Below are 27,823 nucleotides of genomic sequence, written 5' to 3'. Positions count from 1 at the left end.
GATGCAAACAAACCCTAGAAATTATAGGAGAATAATGGGAATAAGGGCATGCAGTTGCCTCGGCCCATTGTGTATGGCCTGGTGGTTCCAAATCAACTACTAATGTTGTTTCTTCTAAGCAGTTGGTTGTTCCAGATCTTGCTACAGTCCTAATCATCCCCCGTTCTGTTATCAGTGTAGCGAGGTGATGTTGGTGCAGTTCACAGGGAGGAAGAAGCAGGTAGGAGCTTAACAAGGAAGAATTTATCTACTTCACGAACTGAAATGAGTAGTTGGTATGTGGAGGGGTGGCAAAGGCAAACAACAATAAATCTGTGTGGCTCTATGAAGTTCTTAGTCCCATTCTGAAAGCCTGAGTGATGGCAGCCTGTTTTCCAGAGCAGAGATCTCTTTCCTAGTCCTTTTCATTTTGCTGGGTTTTTTTCCCCCATGAACTGGTGGTTTTCTTATAGCACTTTTGCTGTGGTGTGTTTTGGGAATCTGAAGTGAATATTTGCTGGTCTACTGGAAGGCAATGCTGAACCTCTGCTATTCTGTTCTTCCAGAAACATGCAACATGGCAGCAGCCATGGAAACTGAACAGCCGGGCCTTGAAATTTTCGAAACTGCGGGCCGTGAGGAGCAGGTCCAGAGAGAGGAGCAGCCAAAACTGGAACCTTTCTATGTAGAGAGACATTCCTGGAGCCAGCTTCGGAAACTGCTCACAGATACGCGGAAGTATCATGGGTACATGATGGCAAAAGCCCCTCACGACTTCACGTTTGTGAAGAAAAATGATCCCGAAGGACCTCATTCCGATAGGATCTACTATCTGGGTAAGCTTGCTGCAACAGCCTGTGTCTTGACTAAACAGTTACTGCAGAGTCTGTTCGGGTTTGGCTGTTCTTGAGAGCTGGGTGTTTCTGGCAGTTAAATCATAATGGATTTCAGGCCAGATTGGCTGGTCAAATGTCACGATCATGATCGTAACGTCTCATTAAAACTTGCGATGTAATCTCCCACAGCAATGGTGTGGTTGGAGGTGACCGATTAGGCCTGTGGGAGCTGGAAAAGAACTGTAAAGTGTCCTTTGGGGCATGTTCCCTAGCTGGGAGGACGGGTTAAGTCGGTTTGGTCTGTTTTCTCTCACTCCAAGTACAATATCCCCTCTCCAAAAGCTGTGTCAGTTTGATCTCCTTTCTCTTAATTACAACTAGTGGGTAGAACCCTTTTTCTCCTTCAAAGTTTCCTTCCAAAACAGCGATTATAAATGTAATTTTGAAAATCCTTTGTGCCTCAGCTACAGATGGAGTAGGTTTTCCAGGGATTCTGGAGGGAATAAATAGCAGTGTAGGGCGGGGGCAGCTTAAAGAGTAGATGTTTTTCTCAACATTTTTGGTCTCGATAATGAAGAACTTAATGTAATTTATTGTTCTTGGCCTCAGTGCCTCACTTCTGCATTGTTTCACTAATTAGTGTTCACTTGATATATCTGCATTTCTAAATTGCAGCTATGCTTGAAGTGATTTGGCACTGTAAATGATACTGTGAGCAACCTTCTGGGTGGCTTTTTGGAGCAGGCCTTGTGGTAGAGGAACATTTTTGTCAAAAGCTCCACTAGCTGAACATAAGTTCATGAAAAACTGGGTTTGGGGGAGAAGCAATGGCCAGAGCAAAGGCCTAGGAGCCACAACCATGTTCTAGCCCCATTGCTTGCTGCTCAGGCTAGTTGCTTAAGCTCTGATTTGTGATTCACAGAGTCTTTGCATGTGCTGTGCAGTGACATAGTCGGAAAGCTGCTGGTCTGTCTCTTTTTTCCCCTTTTCAGAGGATGGGGGATCATAATCCTTGAATGGTGCTGAGTTCAAGCACGTTGAGGGTGCGTTAAGGGTGACCCCAGCTGAGATGAGCTCTGGTTTCCTGTGCGCCGCTTCCTGAGCTATAGGTCAGACCTGGCCTTCCCTGGGGCACATCTGGCTCCCTCTGGGCTGATCCCCATGTGCCTTGGCAGGAGCTTTCAGAAATCTGAATAGCACTGAGGGAGAGAAGCAGGAAAGGGACGCTCAGGCCTTCCTAAAAGCGCGTTATCTTTGAAACACAAGCTGCATCATGCAGTATTCCAGCCAGAGGAATTAGCAGAAAGGCCCTCCTTGATTTTAAAAGCTTATAAAATGAAAGGGCCCCCAGCCTTCAAGAAGACACAGATATGCTTCAGGCAGCATGGGGTAAGCCTGGGTGTAGTTCCTTGTTCTCTGCCTTCTCCGTGACTTGCATTTCTGTGAAGCAGGGAATTCCCAGAGCGAGGCTGCAGTGCAGAGACTGTCAGTACTTTCTCTGGTAGGAAGGGCCTGTGAAACTGTTCCTTTGTATCCTTTGAGAGCGTTTGGATTATTAACAGAAAGCTAATACACTTTTTTTTTCCCCCTCCTCACTTTCACAATAGCAATGTCTGGGGAGAACAGGGAGAACACGCTCTTCTACTCTGAAATTCCCAAAACCATAAACAAAGCTGCCGTCCTATTGCTTTCCTGGAAGCCTCTTTTGGATCTTTTTCCGGTGGGTCCTGATTTCTTTCTTGCTTCTTGGCAGTGTAGCAAGTACACAGGCTTTGGGATTGCACCTATAAGCCATTGTTAAAATTTGGAGTATATTGTCTTAAATGTTTTAAGATTCTCCTTGTACTTGGCTAACTCTGCAGCCATATCAAAAACAAGCACAGCTTTCTCATCAGTGTTGGAGTTACAGCCTTTGTGCGTCATAAAACTGTGCGTGCTGGATGATTCCTCCTTTGCCGGTAGAGATTGCAAGTGCTGATTTGCATCAAATTCTCTGCTGTGAGATCCTGGGGATTGCTGAAGGAGCCTGTAGTCTCCAATAATCACTGTCTTGCAGGGGAAAGTGTTGAGTCCCCCTGAGGGTCAGTCAGTGGTTCCGTGACTCATGCTGGAGCAGAGGATCCCTTTCCCGCTCACTGGGACGTGTGTTCCCTTTTCACCTCTGCACATAGCAAGCCCGCACGGGTCCCACCCCATGCACCATGGCAGGTTGGAGGAGGTGGGACAAACCCTGTGTGGAATTAGGTGTGTTTTTTCCCCGTGTTATTTCCTGCGGCTGTCAGCCAGATTCATGCTGTGCTCTCCTCCCACCAGACCAGTCACTGTGTATCTTTGCGAAAGTTAGCAAAGACTCTCCTGCTCATTCTGGAAATAACAGACGTTCAGTCTGATCTTTCTTATACAAGTATATATCGGAAATAGTACTGGCCTTGCTATGGGAGAAGTGGCTATCAGGTTTACAGTTGTGTAGGATCTGATCATGGCCTGCACCTACAAGTGCTGATGGCAGAGGCGCAAGCAGGAGCGGGCTTCTAGCTGCCAGCAGGAATCTGGAGGAGGAGGGTGTCTGCACAGCCATCTGCTCCTGGAAGCTTGGCATACAGAGATGTTCTGACAGTATAGTAAGACATGCAGAGCAGAGGTGTTGATTGTGCTTCTCTGCCCGTATTCAGGCCATCCTGGACTATGGGATGTACTCTCGTGAAGAGGAGTTGCTACGGGAGAGGAAGCGAATTGGCACCATTGGGATTGCCTCTTATGATTACCACCAAGAAAGCGGCACCTTTCTGTTTCAGGCTGGGAGTGGAATTTATCACGTAAAAGATGGAGGCCCTCATGGATTCACTGTGAGTTTACTCATCTCTCCCATTTTCTGCAGTAGTACTTTCCTCTGGCTGGAAGCTCCTTTGGCTTGGAGTGAAAGCAGAGCATGATCACCAGTTATTGCTGCACGAGCATGGCAAGTCGCCTTGATAACCCTCGAAACGTGGAGAAGCCCTCCATAGGGATGCATTTCCATGGTTTTAGAAACTCAGATGGAGAATTACAAGAAATAGTAGAAACCATGGCAGTAAGGCAGGACACCAGATTTTGTTGATTTTTCCTAAGTAGCAATGCCGATAAAAAGCAACACAAAGGCTGTGATGCTCCATGCTCTTTCATGTAGTCAGAAGTCACGCCAGAGGCAGCTTTTGTTCCCAAGCTGTGGTTTAGAGGTCACACTTCAGCAGTCAGTGCTGTATGTGTTACAAGATTTGGCTGTATAACTCGCAGAACAAGCAACCTTTACTCTGCTAGTGCTGAAGCTGGGCTTCAAAGCTGAAATAATTTCTTCTTATTATAACAAATGCCTAATGTCTGTGTAACCGTGTTGTCGGGGAATTTACTGTACCCTGAGCTGCTTTTGGAAGACAAGATTGTATGTTCTGCCAGCCCCTTTTTAGGGTGCTGTTTTTAAGAGTGTGCCAGGCTCCTCTAGGCAAGCTGCCTTCTGATTTGTGGCTAATCCTCAGCACTGGTGAAAGAGGCCCTGGTGAGATCTGTGCAACCATGGTAGAAGCACAACTTTCCCTATAAAATAGCTGCATAGTATTTTTCTGTGTTTAAAATGGATAGATTCCTCTGTTGTAAACCTGTGTATTTGAAGTCGGTGTCCACACTACTGTGGTCTTAGAGACCTTCTGATAATCCAGGATAGTTTCTTTAAGTGTCCATGTGTTATCAGTGCTTACTGTGCTTTTTTTTCTTTCAAACAGCAACAGCCTTTAAGACCCATTCTGGTAGAGACCAGTTGTCCAAATATCCGGATGGATCCCAAGCTTTGTCCAGCTGATCCAAATTGGATTGCATTTATCCATAGCAATGACATCTGGATATCTAATATAGAAACCAGAGAAGAAAGGAGGCTAACATTTGTGCACAATGGTAACGCATCCTGAATTAAAATCTCTGCACCTCCTCTGCACTTGTTCTTGCTAGACTGAATTAAGGAATGGCACTAGGGGTTCTTCTGAAATCTGGGGGAATGGCCACTGTTTATTCCACCTTGTTTGTCACGTTCTACATGTTTCCTCTAGTGCGGATATTGTGGGATGATTCTTTTCCCTGCAGTGTGGAATCTGGCAGAATGAGTTATTTGTTGAATACATATGGAAGGGCTGTTCTCCTGAAACACAGCGCATTCCTTTTTACTGGAACAGACTTTTTTGTGTGGAGGAGCTGTGGGTGGAATAGAGCTGGAGGAAGATTTCTGTCAGTGAAATCAGGCTGCAGGGCCTTTTAGAAACAATACAGACAGTTTCTGAATAGCACTGTGGCTTCTGCTGGCCCCTCATACTCAGTAACTTAGGTCCTCACTTCTTACCCTGTCCAGCTCTGTTTTAGACGTGTATCCTGGAGGAAGGAAAATGGGAAATTGTGGATACAACACTTTTTAAAAATCGATTGTGTTTTGTATTTAAATCATGCTTTGTATTTAAACTTCATCATTTAAATTTTAGTTAAATTAAAATTTCTGACAATAATAATGCTCTAGCTTATTTAAATATTAAGTATTAAAATATTATGTAAGTACATTAAAAATAAACTGTAGCAATGACTCCTTCTCAGATGATAATTATTTATGGAGCGCTGCTAAGTTACCTCCAGGGTAACAGGAAAAATATTGAAGCCCTATGGATATGTCATCATGTTGAGATGTTACATAAGTCTATTACTTTTGGTTTGTACAGTGAATGAAATACTGATGCTTTCATTTTTCTGAATGTTGATATTTTCAGTTTCAGTTGTTCAGAAGGGTTTGTTTTGGTTTTTTTTCCTTTGATTTTCTTAAAAGTTGTGGTTCCAATTCACTGAGCTCAGGTAGAGAGAACATTTTCTTTCTTTGACTGGTACATAGAAAATTGAGAGACTACTTGGGTAGGAGTAAGAAGGGAGGATGGCTTTCCTTTCCTAAAAGAAGCTGCCATGTCAGAGAGGATTAGATCCTCCCTAAATAAATCAACAGAGCAGGGTGGAAGGAGAAAACAAATCTGCTGAGAAGTCAGGTCTATTATCGTGTAATCGTTCCTGGGGGGTGAACTTGGGCCGTGTTTGGGATAATGCAGAACTGTTTTGATTCTGCAGTACATCACGAACTAATTCTTTTGTGTCTTTTTTTAGAATTGGCCAATGTTGAGGAGGATCCAAAATCTGCTGGTGTGGCTACTTTCGTGCTGCAGGAGGAGTTTGACAGATACACTGGCTACTGGTGGAGCCCAAAGGCACAGCCAAGTAAGTGTGGTGGATCCAGTGCGTCTGACAGGCACAAGTAGTGGCCCCCCTGCTGTGCTGTCCAGTGCAGAGTTATTTTTTTCTGTTACTTGTCTTTATGCAAGATAGGAACCTTATACTCGTAGCTCCTTTTGAACTATCTGCAGTGGTGGGCAGGTTACAGTGGCCTTGTGAGCACATGTTACTGAGGGAAGAGAGATTCCTTCTCACAACAGTGGTAGGAGTTGTAAGAGTCTCAGAATGTTCTGCTTAATGAAACATGAATCAGAGACTTCGTTGGATTTTTCTTCATCCTTCCAACCTGCTTGTGCTCCTGAGAGAATATTGATGCCTGCAATAACTGATAATGAGAGCTGTTCTGACCAGGAAATGTTAATTAATTTACAGCACTGAATGGGGGTAAAGTTCTTCGAATTCTTTATGAAGAAAATGATGAGTCAGAGGTGGAAATTATTCATGTCACCTCACCCATGCTGGAGACAAGAAGAACAGATTCCTTCCGGTACCCCAAAACTGGTGAGACTCTGATACCTTACATCGCTGTTTCTGGGAGACACATATTTTATTCCATGTGCCTGAGAGCAGTGGCTCTCCTAGCCTAGAGCAGAGGGTTGTTGGAGAGGTGTTGAGTAGTCTTTGAATTGGTGTCCAGGTGGTGGAAATGTGTGGTTTCCCCAGGTGGGGAAACTGCTGCTGTGGAGGTTAGAGTAGTCACTGGTGACTGTGCTGATATTCCAGCCGTGTGGTTACTAAGAGCTCTGAGTGTGGGGGTCTCAGGAGTTGGCAGAAACCCTATCTGATTGGCACTATTTTGGAGCTGCTGTCTCAGATCCTGGCAGATCGGAGTTGTTGAGGAGTTGATTCTCATTACAGCTCTGTGTCTCTGAGGGAATAGCTGCAGATTTATGGCCTTTTGCTTTGTTGGAAGGGTTTCTGTTTAGCTGCTGACAGTGCCCTGATAGTTCAAGTTCTGAAGGACTCTGGTTTTCATGATTGCTCTTGGACTTTGAACAACAAACTCAGCATGCTTACAGCCTACCAGGAAAACCCCCTGTTGTCATATTTTCAAACAGTAAATGATCTGGAGGCTTCAGCAGTTAAAGGGGTGAGGGCAGGCTTGAAGCACATGAAGTGGAGTGCCATTGGAAGCAGGGAAGTGGGACTTACGCAGACCTGCTAGGGGCTGGATCACTGGCATGTGTCAGGTGTATGGGGCAAATTTGAACAGTCTGACCCTTGTTCTTCTGAGATTTCCCCACTGTTACAGCAGGGCATGTTGCTCACAGATAACAGTGGTTCACTCTCTTTCCTCACTCCTGAAATCTTCATTTTTTGGAGAAATATCTTCTGTTTGGGTGACCTTCCCAAGCTGCAGAATTCATTCAGATCTTGCAGATTCCCTGATCCACTGGGAAAACTTTTCTGCTTATGATCCTGATTTACTACTTGTTTCAAGGAGGAAGAAAGGCTCAGTGTTAGCCTGGGAAGTGAGAGATGACTCCTCGCGTTTTTTGGCGCTTGTGTACACCCAGATTTGTGAAGGTATTTTGTCATAGCTTTCTTCAATGCTAAATTTCAGCAGTTTAGGAAAACAAGCCAACCAAAGCTTTAAATCCCTTTAAAAAACAAACAAACAAACTAGGTTTTAATCTCTGGGCCTTAGTTTCCAGTCTGAGCTGCAGGGGCAATAGCCCTTTTCTGTGAGTTGTTATGAGGGCAAAGCTTGAGGTCGTGGAGAAAATTCTTCCCAGGGAGAAGTACTTAAATAGGCCAGCACTGTGGCCCAAGGCAAGTCATTTCAGTGCATCAGTTTTTGTGTATAAACGGCGTTGATGAAGTGGGAGTACTTCACAGCAGCATTGAGAATATTCAGAGTACATGGAATTTGCCACGTGGCTTCTTGTGGATCAACTGGCATCGGCTTTATTCTTTATAGTCCCTCTTTTCTTGCTGTGGAGCAGGCCCCAGCATTTAGCACTGCAAGTGCTGTACAGCAGGATGAGTTGCTGCTTTGTGCAGGCTTTGTGTGAAGAGTTAACTTTAGATTTTCAGTGTTCAACACAAATATGTAGCTTTATTATCTTAACCACACTAGTCATGGCAATATGTTTTTAGGAGTGAGTTGCTCTAATTTTCAAAGATGCTTTTTAGCACTGGATCACTTTTTGTGCATGACCTCAAGAATAACAGCCAAACAGTAAACCGAAGCTTGCTTTGCTATCCTCATCACTCCTGAGCATTTACTTCCAACTAGTACATGCATCCTTTGACTGTGGGAGAGAAGAGTGCCTGTTGCAGTAGCATGGCTCTTGATTAGATCTGTTTGCAGGACTACATCCACTGAGTCTGCCTCATGTTTGCAGCCTCTTATTTTCCCTGCCTGGTTCTTTGCTGTCTCTCACACATGCAAGTAGGCTATTTGATCAAAGAGCATTCTGCTGTTTGCCTTTTCCAGTTCTGTATGAATAACACCACAATAATCCACAGTTCAAGTCTGCCTTCTTGGAAGCAAACAATTGGTGCCTGACTGCTAACATCTGTTTTTATAGGTACAGCAAATCCAAAGGTCACTTTCAAGATATCTGAAGTGACAATCAATGCGGAAGGCAGAGTAAGTTCTATGTTCTGCTTGTTTTCCAAATAAATATAATTTCTGTGATTCTTTTTTGGTAAAATTCATTTTCCAGCTCAGTACAAATAAACTTCCTTGGTTTTGATAGCTTAATGGCTTCTCTGGAGGCAGTGCACTTGGCTCATTCCTATGCAGATACTTGGTGTCTGTGTGTGCAGCAGTATTTCTCAAGGCTGTGCTTTCCTTCCCTATCACTGGTTTATGAACTTGGCTGCCGAGCAGAATATTTTAGATGTGGATGGTTAGACCTTCTTACGTGACAGATCTCTTGATTGGCTGCAGATATTGGGAAAATTTGATTGCAAAGACCAATGTATCACCTTACAAAAGCATGAACTTACGGAAAGAGATGAACTTTGCTTTTGCCCTGAGATTTTTTAACAGATGCAGAAATTTCCATAGCCCAGTCCAAGATCTTTGGACAGTTCAGAAATTAATCTTACTGAGCAGCTACAGTAACAGCCATACATTATTGGGATCCTCTCTACTCTTGAGCTACTTCAGCCTTCAACAGTCACCTGCTGGGATAACGATGCTGACGTCAGCCAGCAAAGGCAGGGAAAGCCGTCACGACCCTTTGGGTACCACTGTGACTTGTCCCCAGTCCCAGCAGGGACAGACTGCAGAATTACATATCATGAATTAGAACCACGTTGATAACTGGATGTCATGCAGGATGTTCAACATCTACTGATAAAAACACCTTACAAAATAGCTCGGTACAAATCACTTCCCCGTTACGTGGGGAAACTGAGTGTTCAAGTGACTTGTCCGAGACGAGCAATGGCTTTGTGAGTAGCATCCGGATTTCTCAAGTCGCAGCCCTGGCTGTGCTGGTAGCGTGCAGCTCTCGTACTATTCTGGTGTCTGGCTACAGACAGGGTTGAATCCCCTGTGTTGCAAAGGCTGAACAATCTAAATTGCATGAGCTGCATAGAAGAAGTCTTCTGTGTCCAGACTCTCTTCGTGCATGAAAACTGGTGGTGGGGGTTCATCTCAGTGTCACTGAATTGCTGCTTTGTCAACAGATTGCAGATGTTGTGGATAAAGAGCTAGTTCAGCCGTTCGAGATCCTCTTTGAAGGAGTAGAGTACATTGCTAGAGCTGGGTGGACGCCAGAAGGAAAATAGTGCGTATGTTAATCCTGTCTCTGCTTAGAGGGTTTGGGGCGATACAGTTAGAAGCAGAATGTAGTGGTCTCTGTCTTCTTCAAGCTTAAGCCTGCTTTCATTTTTACATTTCTACAAACTTGTTTGTGCAAAGGGGACAATTTTTCCAAAACCAAAACAGAGTTCTCCTTGTCTCTTTCTCTGCTACCTGGCCCTATTGCTTTGGTATTGGGCACTCACAGCCTTTGATGTATGTGTCCTCTCAGCATCCCTGTGAGAGAGAGTGCAGTGCTATTGTCCCCATTTTACAGATGGGGAACTGAAGCCCAGAGAGGCTAAGTGACTTGCCATGGTCACACAGGAAGTCTGTGGCTGAGGAGAGAAATGAGCCCAGGTCCCCCAGGCCCTAGGCTAGCACCCTAACCACTGGACCATCCTTGCTGACCAGACTTACTGATCAGAAAACCTGCTGTAAGTGCTACTTACATTTGCATGTCATTTTTAACCCTGTAGATGATGTAGTACAGTGTTTCTAACTCATGAGAAGCTTCTCCAGAATTGCACTTCTCCAGTTCTTGAATCTAAAGATGGCTTTCACCTTTTTAATTCCCCCCTCCCCGCCCCCCCCCCCAAATGTGGAAGAAATGCAGGGACACATTTGCTACGTTGTCTTACTTTTTGTGGGATTATTGTTAGAGCTACATGCAAAGCCATCAGAAGTATGGCAGGGTCTGCTGCCAGTCCATTTAGGTGCCAATATTATTCTCTGCTAGGTATAGATTTAAAAAGTTAGTATTTTCACAAGTATCCTGAAATTTCAATTGAAATTTTTCTGCTTCGTTTATTCCCTCTGATTTTTTATCTTCTCTTTCTCCCCTAAAGCACAATTCAAATCTGGGAGAATAGAGTTAATTAAACTTTTGAACCTGCAGTGCTTATGCAATATTGAAATGAAGTGAAATAGGTTCTTGTGTTATGGAAGAGATTAGTTTATGTGGGTGAAATCTTACACGTGGCTTTGTCCTTAATCTGAAATTGAACGTTCTTGACTCCCTCAAAACGCCTAGTGCTAATGAGAGTCTGTTGAGATTTTCAGACCTGTCTAATACTCATGGTTGCATGTTATTTTCTCTAATATCTGTCTCCTCAACAGCATCTGGTCCATCTTACTGGATCGCTCCCAAACTCGACTTCAGATAGTCTTGATCCCTCCTGCATTATTCATCCCCACAGAAGATGATGCAATGGAAAGACAGAAACTTATCGATGCTGTACCAGATTCTGTTACACCTTTCATTATTTATGAAGAAACAACAGACATCTGGATAAATGTAAGAATTTGAATTTCAGAGGTATCTAGATGATATTGGGTGAAAAGTGCCAAGAGCCTGCTAACAGTCACTAAAACCCCTCCTTAACTACATATGGTCTGGTGAAATAGATTTGTGTGTAATGTTCTGGGATGTGTGCTGTAGGGCCTGTGCTGTGAGACCAGACACCGGTCTCCTAGCCTAATGCTGTAAAAATGAGTGCTGTTCACCCTTCTGCAGATAAAGATCGATGTCTCTAAAATGACATCCAGTTGGGGGTGTGCCAGGGTGCAGGAAGGCCTGGGAACATCAATCACTGACAGGTAGTTGGATCTTTCAGCAGAGAGCACTTGCACAAAGCCTTCTAGTGAATGGTCCCTATACAGCGAGTGCTCTCTATGATACCATGTTTTCTCCTTAGTAATAGTGTGCATGGTTTCAGGGTGGTGCAGTGAGTTGTCCTTTCACCATTATTTTTACTGTCTGGAGTGTTTTTTGACTGGCAGCTCATACTGTGCAGATAAATGCTCCTGAGTCCCTCAAAAGATTGTCCCTCAAAAGATTGTCCCTTGAGGCAAGAGTTGGCATCTTCATGAGTGGGAAGATGATGTCAGCTTGTCTTTCTTTAAATAACCCTTCACTTCTGGGCTTCTAGACAGCACTGGACAGAGGAGGCCACTGAACTCTGGCTTCTCTGTGTGGCTCTCATACGCTGTCTGCACAGTTGGACCAACCTCTGTATCTAAGCTAGAAAGGCAGGTGCAGAAAAACTTACTGAATTAGTTCATTGGCCGGAGTTAGACTAGCAAAAAGCCTGGAGCTGTGCAGCATATGTGGCTACTGTCTGCAGACATCCTCTGGCTCCTGAGCAGAACTGGTTCTCCCATCAAGGGACAGTGCTGCACGCTGCTAGTGTGAACTGTGTTGCCTGTGTTGAGCAGTTAGAGGAACTTATTATGTGTGACTTCAGTGCCAAAGTCCTACTGATAACAATGATCCACTGCTCTGTTTCCACAGATCCATGATATCTTCTATGTTTTCCCTCAAACCCATGAAGATGAGATAGAGTTCATTTTTGCCTCTGAGTGTAAAACAGGATTCCGGCACCTATACAAAGTCATCTCAGTTTTGAAGGAGAGCAAGTATAAACGGTCATGTGGAAGCCTCCCTGCTCCAAGTAAGTGAAATTATTCTTTTGCTTTAATTGGGCATTTGCTGACTAGTGAGGAAATAAATGTCCTTCCAGGTGTCAGGAATTATCGTCTTATTGGAAACTCCTGCTGTTGTCCAGGAAAGCACTTCACTGTACAGTCATTCCTCTTGAAATTGTACGGGGGTTATTCTGTATTCAGCATGCCTTAGTTTTAACCCTGATTCTTCCTCATGGACTAGAGGGAGAAGTTTCAAAAAATCAGATGGGAAACAAGCTCCCTGTGACACCATGAAATGCACTTAGTTGGCTTTTCCTTGTCAATGTTGGGACTGTTTGTGTGCTGACTTTGCCAGAGGTTAATCATTATAGCAATAACGCGGCTACCTCTGATGTGCAGGGTTCAATGTATCTGATAGATGCACGTTGGTTCAGGACTTGATTTTGCAAGTAAAACCAACGTAGTCCTTGTCAGCCTTTACAAGCAGATTGGTGGCAGAGAGGCTGACAAAGAGCACGGTTTGAACGCACTGTAAAAAGGTCCATAGAGGGCCTCCCCGTCTGAGTGGGCCCACCTCTTAGTCCCCTTAAAATGAACGTGTGCTTAACAGCAAAACCTATGATATGACAACTATTCAGAGAATTCCTCTCTGCTCTTAAAAACAATCATGGTATTGCTGTATAGACAGAGATGTTAGTAGGAGAACATTACTGGCAGCTGTTGCAAATGGAAAGAGTCATTTCAAGCAAAAAAATTCAAGGACCATGTGCTTCCGAGCTGCAGTCAAAGTTTGGTCTTGCTCAAATGCATGCTATAGCTGTGTGCAAAGCTCCCAGAGTGGTTTTTCCACAGCATGTATTCTTTAATTTACAGTTTCATGCTGTGATACTTAATTTACTTGGTGTGTGTTGAAGGCACTTCCTGAGCTCTGCATGCACAAAAAATATGCCTAATTTTACTGGAGGTCCTAGTCTCATGCAGCTTGAGTTGTTGTTTTTTTTTTTCCAGAAAGCTTTATATCCTGGGTTGATTAGATTTCTCTGAATGCATCCAACTTCTTTTTCTTGCTAAATCTCCCTGATTCTAAGGGTAATTAAGCCATTTTACAAAGGCCGAGTTGTTCCCCACTCTGTTACAAAATTCTCCGTTTTTGACACCTGAGATTCCCTTTGCACGCCCATTTTTCAGTATAAAACCTCTATGTCTGTGCAAGTGACAAAATACTTTAAAAAAAAAAAAAAAAAAAAAAAAAAGGCAAGCAAGCTGTCCAGGCCTCAGGTTGAATCCTGTGAATCCTTTAACATATATTTCACAGAACGTTAAACAGTACCAGACCTAACATTTTTCTGGGGAGATGGCAGAGGTGTGGGTCTTCTGTGAAAGTAGGTTGCTCTTGGTTTTAGTCTAGTAAAAAAGCTTGGAAGGAAGAAGTATTATTGTGACCATGTGTTTTGTAAAATGTAAACCTGTAAAATCTCTGTTTGTATCTTGGTTATTTGCAGGTGACTTCAAGTGCCCCATCAAAGAGGAGATAGCGATTACCAGTGGAGAATGGGAAGTGCTTGGCAGACATGGATCCAATGTAAGTCTCTGCTCTTGCTGCATGGATATCCTGCAAGCAACACACACTGCAGGGAGATGGTCTCTGGGGCCTCACAAATCAGTACGTGTCGCATTAGTGAGGCTCTGCTCCCTGAGAAGAGTGGACCTTGCCACTCCCTAGTATTGAGTTTGAGCATATGTATCATGTGGGCTTTTTTTTGGTCTGCGGTGTGCTTTCATCCTGCTCTACCCCTGATATGCTATTCTGGAGCAGAGGTTGTGATTTAGGCAGTGTGGAAAAGCAACACAGGCAACGTTAGTTGGCTTTCTTTTCCTGCATGTTCCTGTGTGGATCCTTGTCAACAAGGAGTTTTCCCCACTAAGTTCAAGGCTTAAAGAGGAGAAGAAGGGAGCAAAAATACTGCGAGGCAGCAGTGAGGAAATTCCACGTGTTCCATGAGCAGCAAGATGTCATGATGATGGTGTCCAACTGCTGTCCTGGAATCAAGAGATACTCGTTGAAGGGATCAGCATAAGTCTATTAGCCCTGTCTCTTTTTAGCCAGAGTACAGAGTGTTTATGTTCCATGTAACCTGTGAGCTTGCACAAGGAGGCAGGGAATGCTCCCCAAACTGCTGCTCTCCTAGCTCTGAGCTGGATGAATTCTTTGATCATTTAATCAAACAGCAGTTCAAGGAGAACTGTTTGACTGGTTTGGACTTTGTAAAGGTCTTTGAAATCCTTCCTAAATGGTAATTAGAAATGGGGTTAGGGAATGAGGTGTGCAAGTTGACCTGCATTTGAATCTGTTCTGCTGTCTGCTCAAAAAGATGGGACAACTGAGGAATATTTAACATGGCAGTGGTTTACAGTCAGCTGCTGCCTTGATTTCCTTCTGGGGTGGTTTATATCGTATGTGATTTGGGAAAGGGCCTGAAGAGTGGGGAGATGACAAAGAATGGGGGACAGAGTTATTTGAGGGACGGGATGCCATCCAGAGGGACTTGGACAAGCTCGAGAAGTGGGCCCATGTGAACCTCATGAGGTTCAACAAGGCCAAGTGCAAGGTCCTGCACGTGGGTCGGGGCAATCCCTGATATCAATACAGGCTGGGGGATGAAGGGATTGAGAGCAGCCCTGCCGAGAAGGACTTGCGGGTACTGGTGGATGAAAAGCTGGACACGAGCCGACAATGTGTGCTGACAGCCCAGAAGGCCAACTGTATCCTAATTTTGTAGGCCACAAAAATGATCAGAGGAGCACCTCTCCTATGAAGAAAGGCTGAGAGAGTTGGGGTTGTTCAGCCTGGAGAAGAGAAGCCTCCAGGGAGACCTTCTTGCAGCCTTTCAATACTTCAAGGGGGCTCATAAGAAAGATGGGGACAGACTTTTTAGTAGGGCCTGTTGCAATAGGACAAGGGGTAGTGGTTTTAAACTAAAAGAGGGGAGATTCAGACTAGATAGAAGGAAGAAATTTTTTACAATGAGGGTGGTGAAACACTGGCACAGGTTGCCCAGAGAGGTGGCAGATGCCCCATCCCTGGAAACGTTCATGGTCAAGTTGGATGGGGCTCTGAGCAACCTGATCTAGTTGAAGATGTCCCTGCTCATTGCAGGGGGGTTGGACTCAATGACCTTTAAAGGTCCCTTCCAACCCAAACCAGTCTATGATTCTGTGATTCTATTTAGCATAGCAAAACAATAGGGGAGACTGGGAAGAGTAAAGGACCTGCATGAGAGAGCTGAGCAACAAGGTGTGAAGTGCAAATCATAACTGACAGAGTTGTGGACAGTAAGAACAGTCATTTGGCTTATTCCTTGCAGATTGTTGGGCTACAACTGAACTTTATGGAAGTGGGATGGGGTGGGGGGAGACTTGGAGGCCGTAGAACTGGGTATTGTTTTGGCAAGAAACAATATTGAGGGATGTGTTGTTTTGGTTTTGACAGATCTATGTTGATGAAGCCAAAAAACTAGTGTACTTTCAAGGCACAAAAGACTCGCCTTTAGAGCATCACTTGTACGTTGTTAACTACGAGAATCCTGGAGAAGTAAAGCGGCTGACAGAACGTGGTTACTCTCACGCCTGCTGTGTCAGCAAGGTATCTGTTTGCCTGTGAGGCCCTGTATAGGCAGGGCTGGCTGGGTGTGCTGTGGCTTTTCGCCAGTCTTGTCCTTCGTGAATCAACAGACAAGGCCATATGTGAATATAACAAAAGTAGATTTTACACTGTGTTGTGTGCTCCTGTATGTTGTACAGTGAGTGCGTAAACCCACCCTGGAAGCCAGATTTGACCTCCCAGTTCAGGTGTTCTTCAGCTCACCTCAGGCAAAAGGAGCCAGGATGAATTGTTTGAAACTGTTTGAGCCTGGCTCTTTTCACCTGAAATAGGCTATAGAGCAATCACCAGCGGAGATGAGCCTGTGGCAGCGTTGGGTGGGGTGCCAGGCCGGGCATCTGGGGCAGTAGCCCATTCAGCTGGGAATGCTTTACCCAGAAGAGGATGTGTGACAAGGTCCTCAAGCCACTGTTGGTTTTGCAGGTGTATTTTTGGCTTTGGAGTGTTAATATCTGAGTCTTGCTAAGGACTGTAGCTTCTCAGAGTCTACCTGCTGTTATCAAAAGAGCCCAGACTTCCTGGTTTAATTTGGCCCATAAACATCTTCTGAAAGATCTAAACGCAGAAAAAGGTGATCGCTTTTGCTTGTGCCTCTGCACTGAGGAGTTCAAGATAATGTTCTTTTTCTCCCTAGGATTGTGACATGTTCATCAGCAAGTACAGTAATCAGAAGAACCCGCACTGTGTGTCGCTTTACCGGCTGACAGGACCTGAAGATGATGCAGCTCATAGGACAAAGGAATTCTGGGCTACCATTTTAGATTCAGCAGGTAACGGCATGGATAAGGAACTGGAAAAGCACAACCAGGCTCACAGAATGAAAGATATCCCAGAATATGCTTGCGTGAGATTTGCTGTTGTGGGTGACTAGACTTGTCTCTGAAACTCATGCTTGTGTGAGGAGTTCTTAGAAGTACCTGAGTGACATTTTCAGCTTAGCGATGAATGGGTATAAACTGGCCATGAAGGAATTTAGAGTGGAAATTACTAAGTTTCTGCTGCCAGAGCCAGTAGAAACCGTAGCAAGCCAGTTTTAGCATCGGGGGAGGGGTTTAAGTGCAGTCATTTACTCTGTGCTGTATGCCTGCTAATAAGCATATATAATGCTTCTGGGCCTCTGGGGAGGGGCATACCCTCCCTAAATAGTTGTGTGCTGCTTCCTACTCATGTCTTTGTGAGACAGCTCTTGGGCTTTTATTTTTCCGTTTTGTTTCTGTTCCCTTTCATCTCTCCTTCCCCATGGCATACTCTATATCCTTTGCTTTCCATGTATTAATGCAGTGAGTCCCAAGTGGGGCTAGGAAGGGACGGGGTACCTGTAATGGCTGTGTCAGGGGAGAAGAGTTACTGCTGTTCATAGGAGAGCAGAGATGGGAACATGATAGGACTGCGGAAGCTCCCCTAGGGCCAGGGCATTCCCAGTCTCTGCCTGGTCCCAGCCACATCCACTGGAAAGCTTGGGAGAGCTCCATTGGGATTGCAGCAAGATGGGTGATGGGGCAGGGCTGGAGCAGAGCTGTGTTATCCATTCCCTGTTAAAGCAGTCTCTCTGTTCCCTCCTGTGGCAGGCCCTCTTCCTGATTACATTCCCCCAGAAGTGTTCTCCTTCGAGAGCTCCACGGGGTTTACGCTCTATGGGATGATGTACAAACCTCACAATCTGCAACCTGGAAAGAAGTACCCCACTGTGCTCTTCATCTATGGAGGTCCTCAGGTGAGTTCAGCATGTTGGTGAGCAGCGGGGTGGGCTCTCCTGTACGAACAGTTCCTGCTCCGTGCGGAGGATAGCGTGCAGCGTTTTGCCTGTTTGTTGAGTAGCTGGTTGGCCGAAGGTGCTGTAAGCGGTCATGACTTCCAGGTCATAGATCGAGGCACTGCCACTTGTCTGAGAACAGGTATGGAGTAGCAGAACTGGAACTGGGAGAAAGGGAAGTGCAGGTAGACCCTCTTCTATCTCCCCCTCCTCCGTAGGGGCTCCTGTTCTTTGTTTCTACTTCCCCCGTGTGTACGTGAGGGGAGCTCTCTGTTAGCACTGACCATTACCAGTGTGTGCTTAGGAGAGCTTGCTCCCCAGTTGTCCTTTTCCTACTGATGAATAGAAGGTGAGCCCCTTAGCCCTGCTTTGGTTCCCCCCAACTCTACTGTGCCCTGCTATGGTCCAAGGCAGCTGGAGTGAGACTTGGTGAAGGGAAAGATTTTCTCCTGGGAAAGAACAGAGCGAGCGAAGAGCAGAGCTGCGGGCTCGGGGTTGGGTTGTGCAGTCAGCAGCCACCCCTCTTGCTCCGTGCCCATTGGTGTGGCAGTGGAGCTCAATTCAGCTCTGTATCTGTGACACAGAATGGCTTGTTACTAGGGGAAGAGAGTTTATTTCATAGCAGACCACAAGCAGGGAGAGGGAATCCTGCAGCAGGGAGGAGGGATCTTGAAAACTTTACATTATAAAAATCTATAAAACATTTAAAGGAAGATAAATATAAATAAAATCTGAAATTGGATTAAGAGGTGACCTCTGGATTCCATTACATATGTGGTTGTGTCATTGCTCTTCTTCTATTCCAGGTACAGCTAGTGAACAATCGGTTTAAAGGAATCAAGTATTTCCGTTTGAACACTTTGGCCTCTTTAGGCTACGTTGTTGTTGTCATTGACAACAGGGGGTCCTGCCACCGAGGGCTGAAGTTTGAAGGAGCCTTTAAATACAAAATGGTATGTGGAGCTCTGAGTCTGGCTCTTTGTTTTCAGCCAGAGACAGGTTTGAGTCCCAGTGTTATCTGAGCTGAAGCACTGATTTGGCACAGATGCCCAGCATTGCCTGTGTGATGCTGCCTAGGTTCGGGGAGGGGAACTGTGCGTCGTTGAGCAGTGTGGATTTGAGGGAGGAAAGATGCTCAATGTGGGAAAGATATAATGTCAGGGTTTGACGTTGCAAGCATAATGCAAGGTGGTTCGTAAGGGGGTCTCTGGCTCCCACCAGAAATGCTTTGCTACTCACACGAAGCAGAATAGTTTCCTTCACAGCGTGGGTTACTATTTAGGGCAGTTCCTGTGTCAGGCTGGAGAGGATGAGTGTGTTTGGCCGTGTGTACAGGCAGCGAGGGCCTGTGCCAGGCTCTGCTGGCTTTGCAGTGTAGCTCTCCGTGTGTTGGGAATGGCATTTTCATGGACAGAGCTAGAATGCAGCCTTGCTTCTGTAACAGCAAAAAGCGAAAACACTGAAAAATCTTACTTGTCCCCAAGCAAGGAGACAAATGAAGGAAAGGGTAGTTAAGAGGTGGGTTCGCCTGTATTTATCATCTTATGGGGGAAAGGAGTCTTCTTTCTGTAACATGCCTAGCACAGTGGAGTACTGGTGTGTGGTTGGGTGCTGCACAAACAGAAGCAGCAAAGGTCTGAAGGTGGTTACCTTTGGAAATCCTGAGAATGTAACTTTTGTCTGGAACTAACAAAACTTACCTTTTTCTCTCCCCTCCCAGGGACAAATAGAAATTGATGACCAGGTGGAAGGGCTGCAGTATTTAGCATCCCAATATGACTTCATTGATTTGGATCGTGTTGGCATTCATGGCTGGTCCTATGGAGGCTACCTCTCTCTTATGGCTTTAATGCAGAGGTCAGATATTTTCAGGGTATGTTCATACATTGAGTACTTATTCTGGTGGTGCAGACAGAATTTTTCCCTTAATCGTGTCACCGCCCATGGGTGTTCACAGCACAAAGACTTTTGAGCTTGCTCTAGACAAGTGAGGACACAGTGCTCTGGCTGTTTTCTTCAGAACTCTTCTATTTGGGTGACTTTGGAGAGAAGTTGCTTTTCTAGCAAACATTTCTTCCACAGTATTTCTAATTAGGCTTCCAGGCTTTGGTTATTTTTTTGATACTTCACAGACAACAGATCTGAAAATCTATTCATTCTTTAAGGCTAGAGCCTGCTAACAAGCCGCAGTACCTTTTAAAACCAGCAATCAGTGGGTATTGCAAGAGCAGTTGTAAGTTGTTGTGTGACCTTGGGTTGTCTCCTCAGTTCTCTCCACTTGTGTTTCTGTGTGAAGCGTGGGGATGAGATGCTCTTCCTCTGTAAGCCTGTTGTCACTGTTAGGTTCTGAGAGGTGTCTGGGACTGGTATTCACATTGAGTCTGTACTGGTACAGCTATGGGACTCAGCTTTTCAGAGGCCATGATACCAGTACAGCCCCAATAATTAATACTAACAGAGATGCCTCAAATCAGAAAATTGCATTTGTGCAATTAAGTGCTGTGCTTTCCTACCTCTCCGCACAAATTTGCAGCTTTTCTCCCCAGGAGAGTGTGGTGGTTTTATTTGAGTGTAACCACCCCAAAGAGGGTGGTGTGACTGCACCATCACTGTGCTTGCTTCCCCCAGCTCCCAATGAGCCAGACATAATCTTGACCTCATGTGAAGGTGTGGTGTTGTCCATGAGGCTTCCTGCATTAATGCGAGCAGGATGCTTTTGGGCAGAACACGCTTGCCATCCGAGAAGCCTGGCATGTAAAAGGAGTGTGGGGCTGTTTAGGTGGGCCAGTTTTACTGGAATATCTGAGAGTCTGTTCTCGTGAGCTGGGGGGAGGAGGAACAACTGTTCACCCCATTCAGCTGAGCACAGAAGGATATTCCCTCTCTGGAACTGTGTAAGAGAGCTTTAAACTGTTGGACTGTAGAGCTTGCAATAACTTCAGTGTGCTGGTATAGTTATACCAATCTCAGGTCACCTATGCTGAAGGTACTTTATATAGTCTCAGCTGTTGCCTGCTTTATGTCAGCTGAACTCTTTGTGCTGTGAACCAACTAAGGGAAATGATCCTGCTGAAAAACAACACTTCCTTCTCTTCCTCCTCCCCTCTTTCCTGCCCTGAGAGAATAGTTTCTTTGCAGACTGCTCTATTCCCAGATCAAATTGCCCATGCTGCTTTGTATCCCCTTCACATCCCTCTGAAGCAGCCAGGAGGGCAACCTGGGGATGGGGAGAGGTACTGAAAAGAGGTTCTTGTGATTTCGTGACTTTAGACCGCTATACTAAATGGCCAGACTGCTGTTGGGCAAGGCTCAAAAGTAGAGATGTGGCAAGAGCTGGATATTGCTCTTGGGATGTGTTTTGTTCTTTGTGGCTGCTCTTGCTTTGTCTAAGTCCGACCTGAATATTCCTGGGAGGTTTAATAATTACTTGTCTCAAGTCCTTAAGGATTGTTATATTTTTACTTTTAAAAATATATGCCTGGCAAAGGGCTTTTTGGTGGTGGTTTTTTTTTTCCCTCATTGGTCTTTTTTTTCACAAGCCTTTCTGCAAGCTGGTGCTAGCTATGCAAGGTAGTTTGCTGAGTCCTAGGGAGCTATCGATCCCAGTTTCTGTTAGACATTCAAATGAACAAAGGTTTTGCAACCCGAAAGTAGAGTACTCTGCATTTTGGACAAAATCCACTTCCCTCAGCAGGCCTTGCAGTGATATATTTAGTGTTGCTTCTGATTTGTCTGTAAGACCTTCCTAGTTTTCAGCAGCTGCCTTGTTTTCAGCACATGCAGGTCATAGCTGAACTGTGCTGATACGTATGAACCGTGGGAGGGAGAGTGAGGATTGCTTTTCTTTTTCCACTGCGGGCTGTGGATTGTAAACTTATCAGTGTGTTTTGGGCAATTCTAGTTGCACTGGGATAGAGCTGTGGGAGGGGAGGCGCATCCCCAGATCGGGGGGTCAGGTGTCCCCATGCTGAGAGCCCTGTTGAACTTGCAGGTTGCCATTGCCGGAGCACCCGTCACGCTGTGGATTTTCTATGACACTGGTTACACAGAGCGTTACATGGGCCACCCGGATCACAACGAGCAGGGGTATTACCTAGGTTCGGTGGCCATGCAAGCTGAGAAGTTTCCTTCTGAGTAAGTTTGGTTCTGGTTCTTGCCTTTTCCTTTTCCTACCGGGAAAGTTGAAGCCCCACGGACACGTTTTTATCTCCCTGTTCTTGGCAATTGAATCCTGTAATCACAAATGCTAGTATTAAATAATAATTAAAAAAAAAAAAGACAACCAAAACCCAACAGTAATAAACTTAATACTTGAATGAACATTTGCATAATTACAGGCCATTCCATGTAATCCCTTGTATAATAGCTGTAATTAAAGACTATCTTTTGTGTCTAAAGAAATGACAAACTTATCTTCCATTATGATTAGCACTTTAGAGCCACATTAAGCTAGACCAAAATGAGTTGATCTGCATGCTCTAAGGCTGTGTCAGCACAGTGTTGTCTACAGAGCAGGCTGAGACCATGGGCTTTCTTGCCAAAGAGCTGAAAATCAGCAGTGACTCCGAGGAAGTGTTAAGCCGTTGTGTTGTCCAAGCTAGGAAATACTTCTGAGAATAAAGAAGATATACAGATAAAACATCTGACCATGATGTGTGTATGCAGGAAGAACTTTTAGAGGAGGAAAGAATAGGTTTGGGAGACATATCCATCCAGAGCAATTTACAATAGTGAAATCACTGTCTTCAATGCAAATGTTTTTTTCTATTGAGTGTTTTTGAAGGGATATGTGTGGCTTGTGAAATGACTGGCAGGTTCTGGGATGCTGTCTAGAAACGTTTGTCTCTTGCTTTTCTCAGACCAAACCGTTTGCTGCTGCTACACGGATTCTTGGATGAGAATGTTCACTTTGCACACACTAGTATTTTGCTCAGCTTTTTAGTGAGAGCTGGGAAACCGTATGACTTACAGGTAAGGCCAGAACCAGGGTGTAAAGGTAATGTGTCTGTCTTTGAGGAGTCCAAAATTGGAACTTGTAACATGGCTGTGCTGGGCAGCTTGGAATTCTAGGATAAAACTGCAGTATTTGAGCCTAACTTTTTTTTAAAAGGAAGATTTTATGAGTAAACAAAAAAAATACTAGGCAAATAAGCAGTTAAGAGCAGTTAAGGCTGCTCCCGAGGAGATCTGCAGTTTGGAAGCAGTACAGCAGTGTTTGTGCAGTGTGGAACAGGGTTATGCATTTAATTAAACCCTGCTGGTTCTGTGCAGATGTAGCCCAGGTATCCCACACCGTGCTGCAGAACTGGGAGCGTGCCGATGTACGTGATGGCTCTGGACAGGATCTGGCTCTGTTCAGCCAGGCTGATGGCCCGCAGCGCAGCACGAGCTGGATTAGAGGGTGCGGTGGGTTGTCTCTGGGTTCAGGCGACGGAGGACGGGGTGTATTAGCTCAGGTGCAGAGTTAATGCAGGGAGACTACACGAACAGCTTGAATGTGGCTCTGGGGACCGATTTAAATGTTGGTGCCTGCAACTCTTGTGGATACTTACGAATTTATTTTATTTTTTAGATCTACCCTCAGGAGAGACACAGTATAAGGGTACCTGAGTCGGGAGAGCACTATGAACTCCATCTACTGTATTACCTGCAAGAGAATCTGGGCTCTCATATTGCTGCCCTGAAGGCGATGTAACTGACCTCTGCAGAACTCTGCTCCGCTGGCTGCTTTACCGAACGAGGAGATGTAGGAAACTAGAGAAAATAGGATGGAACATTGCATTTTGGTGCCTGCCACATGTACACACGCGTACACACACACACACACACACATGGAGACACTTTTTTAAAAGTAAATTTGGTGCCATACAGGAAATGAAAGTACGGTGACCTAATAACTTTAAAGCTTAAGATGTAAATAAAATCAAATGTCTGTGGTATAATGCAGTACCATGGGTGTTCTCTTGGGGGAGGAGCTGAAACTGAAAATAACGTATTTCTACAGCACCAGATCTTCACTTTTTAAAAGCATTATGACATAATTGATGTATTTTTACAGTGTGTTCCTTGATATCTTATTACATAATACTGGATGATTTACTCACTACACAGCAAGAGTTTACCTGAATGGTTACAACTTGTATTACATTTTAAATGCTATCATATAGCTTTTATGCTTCCTGAAGGGTATGTGTCTCACTCCTTAGAAGCTGGTCACAAGTTAGGCACATCGCCTGTCTAGATGTTAATTGCTTTTTAAGAAGAAAGACATTTAAGCTGCCTCCTAAAGAATTTAAATTTTGGATTCAGTTCAGTTGATGCCAGGTTCTTGTCAATGATTTCTTCTCTCGCCAGGATAAATCATGCTCTTTTTTTTTCTTTCAGCAGCTTGAGATCCTATCCTGATTGCACTTGATTTCAGTGGGGAAGTGAAATGATAGTTTTCTGTGATATGGGCATAACAATCTTTTATTCTGAGATGCAAACTAACTTAAGTCAAAGAGCTGAAACTCTGTAAATTTTAAAACAAGCTTAAAAGTGCAGCCCATTTCTCATTGACATTTTTCCCTGATGTTCATTCTGGAGCTGGTTTTGCAATACTGTTTTCTTACTGTCACATCAGCATGATATAGGTATATGCATCCTGTTACGATTTTAAAATTCAATACTCTTCATTCAAAGGTCTACAGAGGATTTAGTGAGGAGAGACCTTACAAACACTACATGTGAGGCAATATGAACTGTTTCATCGAATTTCCTGCTTTATTTGAGGGACTGTTTCCCGGGCTCGTACTCTGTTCGGTCCTCCGTTCCTGGGTCCTTTCTAGCACTGCTGTGTAGCATGATTATGATGCTGTATTTGAGAAACCCCCTTCTGTATAGCTTAAGGTAACCCCGCTAAGCCTAAAGGATATGCAATCCCAGTTGTGTTCTTGCTAGTGAGGTTTTAACTAAGCAGCAGGCTTGGCTAAAAAGCATCGTAAGTGTGTGAAGTCACTTTTAACTTGCAACAGGTCGTTGAGGATAGAAATCCATAGCAAAATGATTCTCTTTAATCCAGGAAATTCTCCCCTTGGGGCTTGCCTCTGAGACTCCTATAAGTTTTAATGGTTTTCTTAGAAACCTAAGAACTTCCTTTTCTTTCTGTTTTGGTGCTAGAGAGAAGCAGAGCATGATTTTCTTTTCATCTTCTAAAAATCTGGAATCACTCTCGGTGTTTACGCTCTTAGTACTCCACATGTTGTAACTTTGTATTTTCCTTGCTTTTGTACTGTTCAGCTTGATCCTGAGACTCCGGGATTTAACACAATCTGGCTGTATTGTATCAAACCGCATTGTTTTTCAGCTAGGCTGCTGAGCATATGCGCCAAAGCGATTGGAGCTGGTGCAGTTACACGGTTGTAAGATGTGTGCGTGAGAACGGGATCTGGTTTTTGGGTTACACAAAAGATAGCCAAAGCAAACAGGCGTGCAGTAAATGCAAATTTCCTCCGAGGTGGGGATGTTTGGTTTGGGCTGTTTTCTGGTTTTCAGATCATAGTGATTATAAGTGGATCAGTTCAAATACCATTAGCAGGTCAGTAACAGGCTTACGGTTTTATTTTGGGAAGGGCATGGCAGGGAAGGAGCCCAGCTCCTATAATGTCTTCTCTTGGTAGTTAATTGTGACTGAAGCGAACGCAGCATCCCTATGGAGTGTGCTATAGTCAGTATTGAGAGACGAATACGTGTGCTGATGCATTTGAACTAGAACAACACGACAGTGAGTAGAGACAAGTAGAAGCTGTTACTATGGAATTCCATTGTGTTCCTTACGTGTTTATGCTGTATTATATATACATATATCTATATCTGTTCATATATACATATATGTATAAAATTACACGTGGATAGTATCACCTTTTCCAAGGTTGTTTATATTTTGTTCAATATTAAATTAACTTGCTTTTGGGGGTGTTTTTGTTCTTTTTCTAGAGGTGATTACCCTTGAATGTAAATGTATATGATTTTTAAGATGAACTTGATCCTTTCGTTTAAAAAACAGAATGAAAATGGCCTTCATCAAACAGTGCTTTTCTGGGAACTGAAGAACTAAATGTTATGCAAGTAAACCAGGCTAGGTTTTGATTTAGCACAGGATGTGATTGTAAGTGCTGACATAAAACTTTTAAATAATGCATCCTTCCATTGTTTTAAATATATATCGAAAAGCTATTAAAGTACAACGTACTGTAAGTACTCTATTTTGCAACATAAATTATGTATTTCTTTCTTTCCTATGATTTTTTTTTTTTCTTTTTACAGTAGTTAAGCACTTTAAGACCCCATGCTCTCTTAGCCTGTGGAAATGCTGGGAGGATTTATCGTCAGAGTTTTGTCGTTCTTGTAAAAGACGCCTGCTTGTAGGTGAAGGTGTGAGAGATGCCTTACATGAGGTCTGATCCAGCCCTACGCAGTCAACGGCTAAATTCCCAGTGACAAGGGAAGAAGGGCAAAGCCCCTTGCCATTGAGACTGCAGAGGTAGGAAGGCGTTAGTCCTGAGGACTGTTGCATCAGTATTTTTGGAGGGGGTGTAGTAGTCCTGCACCTTGTGTGGTGAAGTGTTGGTCCAGCACTGGACCAGAGCTGGCATGGAGAATGGTGGCTTTGCCCTGCTCTGCGCTGCTGGAGTCGGCTGCTCCAGGACGAGGTCGTACCTTATAGTCCAGGAGATGGTATTGTCGCTCAAGAAGAGGTTTCCAGCCTGGTTGCTATTTGGGATGATATTGTCACCTCCTGCGTGTTAAAAAAAGGTCTTGGTTAATGTGAGTTTTAAGCAGAAATAGCGAGATCCTGGGGAGGCACGTGCGAGGGAGGTTGTCTGTGGAGCAGAAACGTGTGAGGAGGAGCCATCCCTGTGGCTCCCGAAACAGCCGTTCGTATGTCCCTTTGGCGGATCTTCTGCCTTCAGCAGAGATCTCCTCCGTGCCCAGCAGGACACCTGCTCTGAGCGGGAGCGGGATTGAGCCTTCATTGCGTGGTGCACATTAGTTGCACGGGTGTCTTTGAGATGAATGTTTTCATTTCATATATTTAAAAAAATATATATGAAATACAGGGATCTGAGTGATGAGATACTGAAGTTGTTGAGTGTTGATGCCAGCAGTTTCTTCTCGTTTGCAGTGGTTGGGATTGGTTGTGCTTGTTTCTGGTGGCAGCATGTTCTTTCGGCCCATTTTAACGCAGCTTCCAGTAATTCCTCTTGAGTGTGCAATGTGCAAACCCTTCGCACTGGGGTTGCGCTCCCTACCCCACCTTGTTTTCAATTATCTCTTTTTATTCAGAACAAAGTAGAATTGCTGTCTACCCAGAACTGCTTAATTTTTATAAACTCAATGAAATAATGAGTTCAAAGCACCAAGTAAAGCTTTGAAAATTGACTAACTTCATTATATTAGAATGGAAAATGCATTCCCAACTTACTAGTGGCATTTGGGAATAGGCTATGGAAATACTTTCTGAGCGGGATGGTGTAGTAATGCTTTAACCCTGGAGCACCGTACATCTGAGCCTGTGTGGCGAATTACGGGGAATTCACAAACTCTGAGCCCGGGGGTCCCAACCCTTATTCCCTACCAGGAGAAGTGGGTCGTGTTTCCGCTGTGTGTGTCCGTGTGTAAGGCAGGCTGTTTTGCTGCTGGCGTGACGCTCAACTTTTGACGAGGCAATAATAGAGTATAAATAAATGAAATAATCAGCCAGATTAGGACACTGCCTTGAACTGCCTGTTTACTTGAGTACCAGAACCCTGTAAAGACTTTTTGTGTGCCCCTCACGGTTCTCCGGGCCGCCCCTTTGGAAGGGGAAGAGAGATCTTCATGCGGTTTTTACTTGGATGTTCTGCACAGTAGAAGTTCAGGTGTTTAATTTTAGAACATGAAGTGCCTGCTGTTTGCGTTAACAAAATTGCATGTCTCACTCCAGTGGGTTTATTGGTCTCCCTCCTTCCCCCACCTTTCTAGCTACATGGCTTTTAATCATGTAAAGTGGAGACATTAGTTTTGCTGCGTTTTATTACAAAACCTTTGTTGCAATAAAGATGCTGCTAAATAAATTGAATTAAATGGTTCCCCCCTCCCCC

At 44.4% G+C, this 27,823-nt stretch overlaps 1 protein-coding gene across 9 annotated transcripts; it reads left to right on the top strand.

Moving 5' to 3' along the window:
- Positions 1-556: 556 nt before the first annotated feature.
- DPP8 (dipeptidyl peptidase 8) lies at positions 557-27,823 on the top strand. Of its 9 annotated transcripts, none has more exons than XM_050903076.1 (19): positions 557-815; positions 2,423-2,535; positions 3,488-3,661; positions 4,571-4,704; positions 5,974-6,092; positions 6,474-6,602; positions 8,636-8,697; positions 9,747-9,847; positions 10,981-11,158; positions 12,155-12,314; positions 13,791-13,870; positions 15,779-15,931; positions 16,584-16,719; positions 17,518-17,663; positions 18,509-18,655; positions 19,423-19,575; positions 21,694-21,836; positions 22,562-22,673; positions 23,275-27,823. In XM_050903076.1, the coding sequence occupies exons 1-19, from the start codon at positions 557-559 to the stop codon at positions 23,395-23,397; spliced, it is 2,622 nt and encodes an 873-aa protein (XP_050759033.1). In that variant the 3' UTR covers positions 23,398-27,823. The 9 variants fall into 9 exon arrangements, with proteins under 9 accessions (XP_050759033.1, XP_050759028.1, XP_050759032.1 ...); XM_050903071.1 differs by having other exon boundaries at positions 4,571-4,739; positions 5,976-6,086; XM_050903075.1 differs by having other exon boundaries at positions 4,571-4,739; positions 5,976-6,092; positions 17,545-17,663.

This window comes from Gymnogyps californianus, chromosome 11 (genome assembly GCF_018139145.2).
Source record: "Gymnogyps californianus isolate 813 chromosome 11, ASM1813914v2, whole genome shotgun sequence".
Taxonomy (NCBI): domain Eukaryota; kingdom Metazoa; phylum Chordata; class Aves; order Accipitriformes; family Cathartidae; genus Gymnogyps; species Gymnogyps californianus.
This window is presented reverse-complemented; position numbering and strand designations above follow the sequence as displayed.